Source organism: Solanum tuberosum, unplaced genomic scaffold (assembly GCF_000226075.1).
Source record: "Solanum tuberosum cultivar DM 1-3 516 R44 unplaced genomic scaffold, SolTub_3.0 scf00519, whole genome shotgun sequence".
Taxonomy (NCBI): Eukaryota; Viridiplantae; Streptophyta; class Magnoliopsida; order Solanales; family Solanaceae; genus Solanum; species Solanum tuberosum.
Window position 1 is genome coordinate 142,751 of NW_006239445.1, and position 12,671 is coordinate 155,421.

Sequence of the window (12,671 nt, forward strand, 5' to 3'; positions counted from 1 at the left end):
TATATATATATATATATATATATATATATATATATATATATATATATATATATATATATATATATATATATATATATATATATATATATATATATATATATATATATATATATATATATATATATATATATATATATATATATAGTGTTTGAATATCTAAATCGCAATTTTAAATCTTAAACTATTCTATTTCAATTTAGTTTAGAAGAATAGTCAAACTGATTTTCCAAAAATAAAATATGGCAACTCGTATGAACTAAAAAGACTACTAAATCTATAATTATAAAACTTGAAACTTTAATTATACTTTAAAGATGCAATATGCTTGATGCGTTTTGTGAAACTTTGTAAGTAAGTGATATTGATAAATTAAAGATAAAATCCTACAAAAGTTAAAGCGAATTGGAAAAGAGATGAATTGAATAGAACAAACTAATAAGATTAATTTAATGATTACAATTTCATTCCACCTTTTCTACCTTCTCCTTCCTCACCACACAAATTCATGCCACGCATAAAATAAAATAAACACACAATTAAAATAGAAAAAGATCATGTACCCACAACAAAGTTTCCTAATGTAGTCTAAATTCTAATAATTAATAAAATGAATTCAAAATCATGTTATATTAAGATTTAAATTCCAAGAAAGGTAAAAACATCGACTTCTTATTTGCTCAAGCTGAGTTATTCGATACCTATCCTTACTAATAAGTAGCAAATAATTGGTATCTCGTAAAATTAAGTGAAATACACAAATTTATTCGAACAACACGATTATTATGGAAAAAAACGCATAAATTTGAAGGTGGATAGGAGTTAGTGAGTGTGGATAAAACGTGGAATCCAAAGCCAATCAGAAATCAGAGAAATCCCCAAAAAGCTTTTTTGTCAATACTTGCCCTACCAAATACAAAAATTACAAATTATTTTCAAGAAATACAGTTGAAAATAATACAAACTGAAGAAAAACTCAAAGGCACAAAAATTTTCCCCTTTGAACGCCACACGCCTTCCACCATTGTTGACCACAGAGCTCCTAAAACCCCCAATTCATATCTCTTTCCAACATTACAAATTTAGGGTTAGGGTTTTTGGGAGCTCGAATTTGTTGTTGTTGTTGTTGTTGTCAGCAAATGGCTATTCCAACAGCATTTTCCGGGGCCAAGCTCGAGTCTTTATCATCATCGGCGGCGGCAGCTTCTCCGGCGTCAATTGGGTTGTTTTGCAATCCGGGTCGGGTCAGAAGGTTGTCAATTCAAAAGGGTTTGTTCAATTCAGGGATCAGGTGTGAAGTTGCAGCATCTGATGTTGTGGATCAGAGTCAGAGTTCTGGAAATGTGACTTCGTCTTCTAGCCTTTCTGCTCTTGAACAGCTTAAGAGCTCAGCTGCTGACAGTATGTGTTTCATTTGTGTGAAGTTTTTCTTTTTCTTTTATTCACTTTGATATATGATTATTTTGAGAATTTGGATTTGCTTTTGCAGTTAATTGTGTTTTTGTTTTTACTATTTAATTGTTGGTTGATTGATTTCTGTGTTTTATATTAACTCCGGTGATATGATTCTTTAGCAGCTCAGTGATTCTGTTTGATCAATGAGCTGAAGATGTTCTACCTGCTGCATCCTTCATTTGCTCCATATTAATCTATCTTATTTTCTCTTATTCTGTTCTTTTGTTCTTGGAGTAGTTTTTCCTATTTGATCAAGGCTTGTTCTTTATGCAATTTGAGATATGTAGGTGCAAAATTTACTTTGTCTTATAGTTGAAGAGCATATGGTGGAATTGTGGTCTTTAGTCAATTCCTTGTTTAGTGAGGATATTGTTATCTTGCTAGTTTTTGTCATAGGTTAAGGCCGGAAGTCGTTTGTGCTTATGCTGCTTACCTGTTGCATGATAGATTGGAACGTTATCATCAACTAGATACTGCAACAAGAAGTTGGACCTCGTGTTTCATTATATAATGGTTATCGGGCAACTCTGCCTACCAAGGGTTAGGAAAATGGAAGAAATCACTTAGCTTTTTTTATTTTTGCATTGGCTGATAGTTTGCAAAGTTGGACCTCATGTTTCTGTTATATAATGGTTACCGGGTAACTCTGCCTACCAAGGCTAGAAAAATGGAAGAAATTACCTAGTTCTTTTTTCATTGGCAGCTAGTGTGCGAGAAGTTGGAATCTTGTTCTTGCATCCTGACCAAATATTTGATAGTTTCCTGGCCTACCCTGGTTGCAGACTTTGCATGTGGTGCAGTAGTATCAGTCCTTACGGTTCTTGATGATTTGACAATATAGACAATGTGATATCTTCTTGAATTAATAGATAACATCGTTGTGCTGGTCATTACTCATAGTTGCAAATATAAGTAAAGATATTGCAAATGTCAAATGTAATGTGTTTCTGCCCTTGTTTAATATAAATCAGTGTATGCTCAGTAAGAAGTATTTTTTTTTTAATCTTAATATGCTTCAGGATATACCAAGGAGAGGAGCAGTATCGTTGTCATTGGGCTCAGTATCCACACTACGCCTGTTGAAGTACGTGAAAAACTGGCTATTCCTGAAGCAGAGTGGCCGAGAGCCATTGGGGAGCTCTGCAATTTGAATCATATTGAAGAAGCTGCAGTTCTTAGTACCTGTAACAGGATGGAGATCTATGTTGTGGCTCTTTCTCAACATCGTGGCGTTAAAGAAGTTACCGAATGGATGTCAAAGGTATTCTTTTCCCTTGAACTGTGTATGTGATAGTGTAGCTTTATTATCTGCTATCTTTTACTTTGGATGGTGATTAGAAAAAGAAAAGTTCAATTATCCATTGTCCTTTTCTTGGTGAGAAGGGAATATCATTATGAGCCGTACATCCTAGACATTGTTCTAATAAAACCTAAAAGAAAACTTACTGAATTTCCCCCTTGAATAGATCGTAGCTTGTGTTTTTACATTATGTTTGCAACATTGTGGTTCTCTGCTCACAATCATGAAATTTGCATTTGTCGCAACAGGTATAACCATCAAACTGATAAGCAGTTGTCCTTTTCTTTTTCAGACAAGTGGAGTCCCTGTTACAGAGATTTGTAAGCACCGCTTTTTACTGTATAATAATGATGCGACACAGCACATCTTTGAAGTATCTGCTGGGCTAGACTCCTTGGTCTTAGGGGAAGGTCAAATCCTTGCTCAAGTCAAGCAAGTAGTCAAGGTTGGTCAAGGAGTTACAGGCTTTGGAAGGAACATTAGTGGACTATTCAAGCATGCAATCACAGTTGGAAAGAGGGTTAGAACTGAAACAAACATTGCAGCAGGGGCAGTTTCTGTAAGTTCAGCTGCTGTGGAGTTGGCTCTGATGAAGCTTCCTGAATCCTGCCACACTACCGCTAGGATGCTAGTTATTGGAGCAGGCAAGATGGGGAAACTTGTGATTAAGCACTTGGTAGCCAAGGGATGCACAAAGATGGTTGTTGTAAACAGAAGTGAGGATAGAGTTTCTGCCATTCGTGAAGAAATGAAAGATGTCGAGATAATCTACAAGCCCCTCAATGAAATGCTTAAATGTGCTGCTGAAGCTGATGTTATTTTCACAAGCACTGCATCAGAAACACCACTGTTTATGAAAGAGCGTGTTGTGGATCTTCCACCTGTTGGTGCAAGTGTTGGAAGTTTAAGGCTTTTCATTGACATCTCAGTTCCTAGGAATGTTGGTGCTTGTGTGAATGAGCTAGAGGATGCACGGGTGTACAATGTAGATGATCTAAAAGAGGTTGTGGCAGCTAATAAGGAGGACCGTCTTCGTAAAGCAATGGAAGCTCAAGCAATTATTTCTGAAGAATCCAAACAATTTGAAGCTTGGAGGGATTCACTGGAGACTGTTCCCACCATCAAGAAACTGAGGGCTTATGCAGAAAGAATAAGGGTTGCTGAACTGGAAAAGTGCATGTCAAAAATGGGCGATGATATCTCAAAGAAGACAAAGAAGGCTGTTGATGATCTTAGTCGTGGAATAGTTAACAAGCTCCTTCATGGTCCCATGCAACACCTAAGATGTGATGGGAGTGACAGCCGCACATTGAGTGAGACCCTTGAGAATATGCATGCTTTAAATAGGATGTTCAGCCTTGAGACAGATATATCTGTATTGGAACAGAAAATCCGAGCTAAAGTGGAGCAAACTCAAAAATAAGGTGAATCTCTCTAGCTTTTTTCATTGAAAATTCTCTCAGAGCCTCAACTGAATAAGAGGAAGAATTCCTCAATTGTATTTTCTGTTGGCGGTACTGTAATTCTCATTGAAATGCATAGACAGGATATGATCCCTACCCGAAATCTTTCCTGTGGATTCCTCTTGTGTCTTAAGAGTACATTTTGTATGTAGCTGTTCTATCGACGTTATTACTTGAAGTTATATCCTTGTAATGAGTGATTCATGGGAGAGATCCATATACTCCTTCCACAAACAGTTCTAGCCTTGTAACATATTCACTGATTCATTTACTTAATGATTATTATGTTGATGTATTAATTTCATTCACTTTGGAACCCTGCAATGTAATTGTTAAATGCAACAATATTGATTACTGTAATGCTGCTCTGTTCTCTTTCACATAACAGAATTCATGCTAACAAAGATAGTGTTCTGTAAGACAGCTTGGTCTTAGATTATTGTTCGTCTACTTTATTTGCCTCAGATATTAAAGTAGTTGGTACAACTGTTGATACCCTAATGATTTTGCATAGCAGGTAGAACATAAAAGGTTCAAGTAGGTTTTGGTGTACCAAAACTAGGGAAGAATCCTGAAAAGTGGAACTAGAACTTGTCAAATTTGCTAGCCGATGACCTTCTGTTCTTTGCATATCAAACCTACACAACTTAACTTTCAAGAGAAAACTTTGAATTCGGAGGGCGGTCCTGTTGAGTCCCCATGTCAGTACTTTAGGGATGGGATGCTCTCTTTTTATGGTCTGGGGCAATCCTAATCTCACGAGTTAGCTTTTGAGCTTAAGTTAAACCCATTATTTTTTTTTAATCGAATCCTCCCTAAGGTCAGTTTCATATTTGAAAATGCAGAGCTCTATTTACTACTGTTATTATAGATTTTCTTGAAACTTACTTCAAAAAGTATAAGCAGGACTGAGTTTATTAGAATAAGGAGCTTATTATAATAAATATATGAAACTTACTCTTCTGGCTATGACTAAATGGTCAGATTATACATGAAACTGAGCTCTTATAAATCTTTTGCTTCACTTGTTTAGAAATCTCCTTAAACATATAAAGATCACATTTTATTATGAGCCCAATCATTTCACTCGAGATACTCTTTAAACAACAAAAAATCTAGTGTAATCCCACAAGTGGGGTCTGGAGATACTCTTCGAACAAGTTTTCAATTTTTCACTATATAATAGATACTGAAGTTCAGCACTTACAAATACTCATGTCTAAAACAGTTGCAACAGGGTGGAGCTAGAATGTAAGAGGAGAGTTCGGAAGAGCCCAGTAACTTTGGTTCTAACTTTGAGTTGGAATGAGTAACTCAAAAAGACTAAAACCGAATCCATTAGCTTCAAATCCTAGCTCTAGGGTATGAAAAGGATAGCTGACAAGCCATGAATAAGAGAGTATACGCAATTCAAAGACATCATCAGTTCCAAAGTCATCAATAATGAACCTCACCCACCCCCACTCTTCTGTCAACACATTAATTTGTCTGTTCATTTAAGTTGTGTCCTTTTTCTGGTTTGTATAATATCACCACTTATCTTTGTAGTCCAGTTAGGGTATACTTGTGTTATATGTGTCATGCTTCTTTCTCTATCAAGTTCATAAACATTAGATGAGATAACCTACCTGGTACCTACTGCTACTAAGAGGTGAGAAGTATCATGTGGAATTAGTCAAGGTGTGTACGAAAGCTGGCCTGGATACCATGGTCATAATAATAAAAAAAGTTCATGAACATTAGACATATCACAGTTAACCCCACATACATTTACCCACAAGCAAGTGTAGATGGCCATAAAGATGTGAGAAATGACACTATTAATACCATAAAAAACTAGACAAAATAATAATATACCACTAAGTTATCTTATTTAATCCTATTTTTGTGCAAAAAATGAAGCATAGGATAAGCTTTCATGTATGTGAAGGATCAAGTAAAATCTTGACAAGACAGTTAACAATATAGAACTTTCACCCTATTTGCTAGAAAAGAAAATTATGATTACTTGGTTATATATGCTAAAAAAGTGTTGGACTGGAGGTGATGTTAAGGCAAAGTGATTTACAAAAATGACCTTTGAGGTGAGAAAGTAAGTAGTCTTGAACTTTTCACCTCGCTTGCTCCATAGACAAAACTTCAACTATAACGAACTTTTGACCTTGAAGATTTGGCCATGGGGAAAATGGGAGGTCAAAAGTTCAAAACTACCCATTTTCAAGGGTCATTGGGATCGCGGCCTTACATCAAAAGTTTTACAAACATTTATCGCTAAAACTAGCCTTCCCTGTAGATAATGTAGACCCCTAGTTTTTCAACTAGATAAGAATGTGGTCCCAATTAAATCACATGTATAAATTTTCCAATAAGCCATATTTATACAGGCTTTATTCAATGTCATTCTTTGCATGCATCAATTATTGGTGAAACTTAGGTTAAAATGTAGTATGATAAAAGACTTTAGGTCATTTATCTTCTTTGTCCAATTCATTGTTTATGCACTTTGGACATTGGGCTTAGGTGTTGAAATGTGTCCAAGAATTTGCAGAATATGAGTCATTTTTTTGGTAGTATTAGGTAAAATAATTTTAAAAAATACTGACATTTTTTTATTTTATTTTTATCTTTTTGTGCAAATGTACCAACTTATCTAGTTGTTCATCAAGAGTACAATTATTTTGTTCCAAAATATTATTCCTTAAAATTATTGTTACACCACCTACTGCTATAGAGGTACAATCATCTTTTATCTTTTAGGAATATCCACTTTATTGTGAGCTGATAAAAGTTAGTTAATGGATACAATTATCCAATTATTCTACTTTAACTCATTATTAGTTACCTCCTTTATTAAATTTATAGTAGTTGTTTCTAGCTATAATGTTTAAACTAAGTTCAAAAGTACCTAGTCATTCTTTTTTTTTTTTAAAGTTAGACTAGAAACACTAAAGGAAAAGGAAGAAAAGGCTAATTATAGAATAGGTTCAATCATATTATAATTTATCAAAACTTTAGGATAAACCTAGGGATAGTAATAACTAATAATAAAAGTTTTACATACTTTACCATCTTTATGGAGTATAACACAATAGCTGAAACTCAAGCAATCATACCTATCACTTGTTCTTTAATATATATAGTAAATAAAAACAGGTGAATTTTACAAATTGCCGCTTTTCAGCACATGCAATTAAAAATATTAACCATCCTGGAGTTGAAATTTCGAAACAATAACTAATTTTTAAATATAGGCCCGAACATGGCTAGTAAACGATATTTCTATGCCAAACAGTAAAAACACAATATCTAATCATTTTCTCCGGTTTACCATTCAATATTCAAAGCTTATAACTAACGTGATTAATTCAAATTCACGATTCATAAAGGCCACTTAAATGGAAAATATTCTATAGCATAAGCTTCTTTGTTCCCAAAACTTTGATTTAATTGATATAACATATTAAAACATCGAAACAATGCCTCATTGACTTATCCACCAAAGAATCAAATGATATTTTGTATCAATTTCAAGTAGAACAAAACATTGAAGAGATTGAAAAGAAGTTTGGGAAATGGAATTTTTCGATTTTGAAAACGTAACGTAGACTTTGGCCCCCTTTTGAACCTATATTTAATGTCACATTGTCACTTTGTGTTAGTACGTAGTAAATTGAGAAGCATCTTTCATGTCTACTTGTCCTTGTACAACAAAAATTAAACAGATAGGTCCTTCATCTTTCATCTCAAACTTATATATTTATGACCAAAAAAGTCACGTTATTCACACATTAAGCAAAAATATACAACTTTGATATGAATTGACAGTTTAAGATGTGGAACTTTTTCAACCTCTCATTAAATATCTATATGTATATATTATATCACAGTAACTTTTAGCGGTAATAAATATGCACATTAACAAATAGTGCTACCGGCATTAGTTAATTGCCATTTAGATCCAATGCCGCTATAGGTTTTAGAAACATTTACAAATAACATATTTAGTGGTGTAGTGTATGAATAATTTGGTGGTTTACAATTTACAACAATATAGGTAACAAATAGTGCTATTCGACATTAGTTAATTCTCATTTAGTTCCAATGTCGCTGCAAACTTTAGAGACATTTATAAAAAAAATCTAATTACCAATAAAAATACATATTTAGTGGTGTAGTGTATGAATAATTTGGTGGTTTACAATTTACAACAATATAGGTAACAAATAGTGCTATTCGGCATTAGTTAATTCTCATTTAGATCCAATATCGCTGAAGGCTTTAGAGACATTTATAAAAAATTCTAATTACCAATAAAAAACATATTCAGTGGTGTAGTGTATGCATAATTTGGTGGTTTACAATTTACAACATTATTGGTAGTGTGATCCTATAAATGGAGTTTGGGCTAGTTGTTACTGTAAGAAATTCTTTTCAAGTTTAAACTTGTCTTAAAGTTTTTGACTATTTTGTGTATCACGCTAATTTATTCGATAGTCAAAGTACGAGCCTATTAAAGAAGATGCATGAAAATTTAATATTCCAATTGAGAATTGCATTTACATGTCCTCTAACGTTGTTCAATACAAAAGGCAAAAGGAAATCTCTTTTTTTTTTTAGTTCGAATAATAATTAAAAAAAAAAAACTAGAATACTAGACAAAAGCTATGGCCCAGTAAATCAATCAATCCTAAGTGGGCCTCTACTCCAAAAGAGTCACACTCTGCAGAAAGGGCCGGACCGTCCGGATCAACAGTCACTGTTATATGCATGGCCCATTGGGCCGCTTCCCCCAGTTGTTTGCCTTCCTTTAAAACCTAACCAATTTATTTAAAATCTAGCATTTTCAAAGCCGTGCAAATCACTCACTCTATTCATCGACTTCTTCATCATAGCCACTTTAGCTAGCTTCTCAGCTGCTCTCCAAGCCGATGTAGGCGTTAACGGCTCACCATTTTCATCTAAAAACAAATTCATTTCCCTCTCATTCATTTTCTGCCGTTGGATCATTTTTTGCTGCTCTATCTGCTGTTGATATTGCTTCCTCCATTGCACTTCCGTCAGCTCGGCTTCTAACCCTCTTACATACTCATCCACAAAAGCCGACCCGGATTGTATCAACAGTGCTCGAGCCGATGACAATAAATGCATCGCGCTAGATAGCTCGTTATGCTCGATTAATCTCCTAGACTCCGCGATCGCCCTAGTAGTTATAAAGAGGTTCCTGAGTCGTTCGATCTTCGGAACTGAAGATCGAACGGCTTGAGGCCTCGGAACCAATAAAGAATGTTCCCTCCCATAAATTGCTTCTTGTGTTGCGGGGTCCTTGTAACAACATCTAACGGATAACACATGGTGTGACCCATTAGTCATTGTTGGGATTTTTACTTCTAATAATAACTCCCTTTCTTCCTCGGCGTATAGATCGCCAAGCCGAACACAAGTCGAGCCGAGTACAGCTGGCCGACCATTGTACGAATAAACAGCTGCAACCTCAGCCGGGTCTGAACCGGAGGAGAAATCCAGCTGGATTTTCAGATCTTGAACCACTACACTCAACAAACCGCCAACGCATTTCGAGAATGCGTCTTCCTCAGCCGGTTCATGGCTGAAGCCGCCTTTTTTCCCGAACCCGGAGGAATGAACCGGAATTTCTATATGACCAAACCGGGTGGAGGAAACATGGGTGGATTCCGATGATCGTCGACTGTGTGTATTACTTCCCTGGATCTTCTCATCCTGACCGTCGGATAAAAGCATAATACTAGCCACTGGATTTCTCTCACGCCTATCTTCAAGCACCTTACCGGCTTTCCTCAAAGCTTCACCTACACAAGTCCCTTGGCTACAAACAAGCCGATCAATAATGCGTCGAGCCGATCGTTGGCCTTGTGGAGTCATTCTTTTCAGAGGAAGTAATCTTTTTGGTGTAGCAGAGAAAGCCACAATTGAAAGCCGATCAACAGAGCCGAGAGAGGAAATAACCAATCTCATGGCTCGTTTCAACATTTGAATCTTTGCTCCACTCATACTGCCACTTACATCCAATACAGTAACCAAATCAATCGGAGCACGCCGTGCCGGGTCAAGAAAATGACCCGACCCGGAATTCGAATTCCCCGCCGGAGGTGACGGCGGAGGTGGTGGAGCTTTGATTTTCAGAACAACAGCATATGTCTCATGAGTTCTTCCAACGGAAACAATGGCAGCTTCAGGCATTAAGCTAACTTCAACACTTCTGTTATCTCTCTGGTTGGCAAATGCTTCATCACTCGAAATGGGGTTCACGAAAAATCCCTGGAATTCTTCAACTTCTTCTTCGTTGTCTTCTTGGTCCTCATTTGCTTCCGGTATCGAAACAAATTTAGCTCCAGCAGTAGGAGTAAAAAGGGACTCATCATCATTATAACCTTTGTAATCACACTGTTCTGGTTTGTAATAAGTTTTCACATTTGGTAATGGCTTTTCTTGTTTTTTGATTGGGGTATTGGGATATGATTCTACTTCTTCTGGTTTTGGGGTTTTTTGATCTTCTTGTTGTTGAAGTCTATGAATGGCTAAAAGGGGTACATCTTTCCATGTGGAATTACAAACAGGGCAAACCAAATTGCTCTGTTTTTTAACATGAGATGCAATGCAAGGAAAATGGAAAGTATGTGAACATTCTGCTTTGTATATTGCCATTCCTTGTCCTGATTTCACACTCTGTGTACAAACTCCACAGTTATGCTGCAAATAGCAAAAAACACAAAAAGATTAGATTTTTAACCAAGAATTGAGAAAAACAGGCTGATTTCTCAAAAAAAGAAAGTAACTTTGCGAGATAATAACTATTAATTGAGTGAACAGGGAATCAAACTCTAATAAAAACATAACAGAGAAATGATATAAAAATGCATAGAAGTGAAAATTCTTACTTTGGAGAGACGGAGGGTGTTCTTGAGGATGGAAAAGGGGGATCTTGGAGAAGATGGATTAGAACCAAGAAAAGTTTTTGGGCTTTTAGTGTTGGATTTTGGAGTAGTTTTGCAATGGAGTTTTGGACTAATAAGACTGTTAATGTCATTGGAAGAAGCTTTATTATTAGTTTTGCAACGCAAACGAGGAGTAGAAGGATTACTACTAGATAAAAAACCAAGCTTTACACAGCTTCTTGGAGTTGGGATTTGTTGTCCACCATTGTTGTTAACTTGTTGTGAATCTTGTGCATGTTTATCCACAAAATGAGTCTCTCTATCTCTTGGGATTGTTGTGCAAAAAGCTCTCCTCCATCCTGTCCCCATTTCTCAAAAATTCAAGATTCAAGAAAATTTGATGGATCTAAAGAAGTTGACAAAAAAGTTAAAAGATTATGAAGAAGAAGAAGAAGAAGAAAAGGATAGATACAAAGAAAGTAAAGATATAGAAATCTCAGCTCAGACTTATAGTCAGTGCCTTTTTTTTCTCTGAATTTAATTTTTTGCTGCTATTAGACACAAAAAGATAGCTGCATCTATAAAGTGTTTGAGATCTGTTTCTTCTTTCTATTGCACTCTGTGTCTTGTGTCATATGGGGGAGTTTTTGAGTAGTCTTGTTTATTCATTCAATATATATATATATACAAGTATATTCCTAGGGATATGGTAAATTTCATTTTTATTTTAGGAGAAAATTACCTGGTGCTTGGTTTGGTTTCTGCCATCTAGATTTGAAAGTAATATTTGAAGTCTGTTTGGATTGACTTAAAAAAATATTGTAGCTTTTTAATTTAAAAATAAAAAGTCAAACAAAATGACTTTTAATTCAAAATATAAAAAGTCAAACTTAAATATTTTTTAAGTAAATAAATAAAATTTCAAATAAATGACTTTTAAATAAAAAAAATAAAAAGTAAGGAAAGACCTATTTTTGGTTTTAAACTTTTTTTAAAGTCATTTTTGACTTATTTTAAATTATTTTTAACCTTATCACGTACTTTCAAAAGCTCAAAATGACTTAAGAGTAAGTTTGACCAACTTTTAAGTCAATTCAAACAGGCTCTTACTACAAATATACATAAGAGAAAAGAAGAGTATATCAAAATAACTGTTGATCAATTTAGTTGATCCTCTTACTAAAAATTAATTGTCTCGTATTAGTTGTACATCTTACTAAATTAATAAAGCGTTAATTAATTTTTTCCTCTATTAACCTTGAAATTAATTCTTTTTGAAAGTTGTTCATTTTGTTTGTAAAAAATCTAAGAAATTTTTAAGGGGTTAATTAGTAAAATTATTTTCTTATATATAATTTTTATGGTCAACTAAAATGGGATGGAAGAAATAACTACTACATCCCTTGTTTCAATTTACATAACACTTTTTCCTTTTTAAGCCTGCGTCTAAAAAAAATTCGCATCATTTCCATTTTATACTTATTGGGTCATATTTAACGTTTTATTATAAAAAAGAAGTCAATCCTACGTAACACTCTTTCCTTT

At 34.7% G+C, this 12,671-nt stretch overlaps 2 protein-coding genes across 3 annotated transcripts; one reads left to right on the plus strand and one right to left on the minus strand.

Moving 5' to 3' along the window:
• Positions 1-838: 838 nt before the first annotated feature.
• LOC102596523 (glutamyl-tRNA reductase 1, chloroplastic) lies at positions 839-4,522 on the plus strand. Its single transcript, XM_006364910.2, has 3 exons — positions 839-1,398; positions 2,472-2,713; positions 3,045-4,522. The coding sequence occupies exons 1-3, from the start codon at positions 1,137-1,139 to the stop codon at positions 4,173-4,175; spliced, it is 1,635 nt and encodes a 544-aa protein (XP_006364972.1). The 5' UTR covers positions 839-1,136; the 3' UTR covers positions 4,176-4,522.
• A 4,205-nt stretch (positions 4,523-8,727) lies between these two features.
• Positions 8,728-11,768, minus strand: LOC102596867 (uncharacterized). Of its 2 annotated transcripts, XM_015304233.1 has the most exons (3): positions 11,130-11,768; positions 9,082-10,941; positions 8,728-9,029 (listed from the first exon to the last, which is right to left on the minus strand). In XM_015304233.1, exons 1-3 carry the CDS (start codon positions 11,493-11,495, stop codon positions 8,859-8,861), a joined length of 2,397 nt encoding a protein of 798 aa, XP_015159719.1. In that variant the 5' UTR covers positions 11,496-11,768; the 3' UTR covers positions 8,728-8,858. The 2 variants fall into 2 exon arrangements, with proteins under 2 accessions (XP_015159719.1, XP_006364973.1); XM_006364911.2 differs by having other exon boundaries at positions 8,728-10,941.
• Between the last annotated feature and the right edge of the window lie 903 nt (positions 11,769-12,671).

Coding starts and splice junctions, on each gene's coding strand:
- LOC102596523 (XM_006364910.2), top strand. CDS start 1,137: ATGGCTATTCCAACAGCATTTTCCGGGGCCAAGCTCGAGTCTTTATCA. Junction 1,399..2,471: donor TAAGAGCTCAGCTGCTGACA/GTATGTGTTTCA, acceptor AATATGCTTCAG/GATATACCAAGGAGAGGAGC. Junction 2,714..3,044: donor TTACCGAATGGATGTCAAAG/GTATTCTTTTCC, acceptor TTTCTTTTTCAG/ACAAGTGGAGTCCCTGTTAC.
- LOC102596867 (XM_015304233.1), bottom strand. CDS start 11,495: ATGGGGACAGGATGGAGGAGAGCTTTTTGCACAACAATCCCAAGAGAT. Junction 10,942..11,129: donor ACACCCTCCGTCTCTCCAAA/GTAAGAATTTTC, acceptor TGCTATTTGCAG/CATAACTGTGGAGTTTGTAC. Junction 9,030..9,081: donor TGAAGAAGTCGATGAATAGA/GTGAGTGATTTG, acceptor TAAATTGGTTAG/GTTTTAAAGGAAGGCAAACA.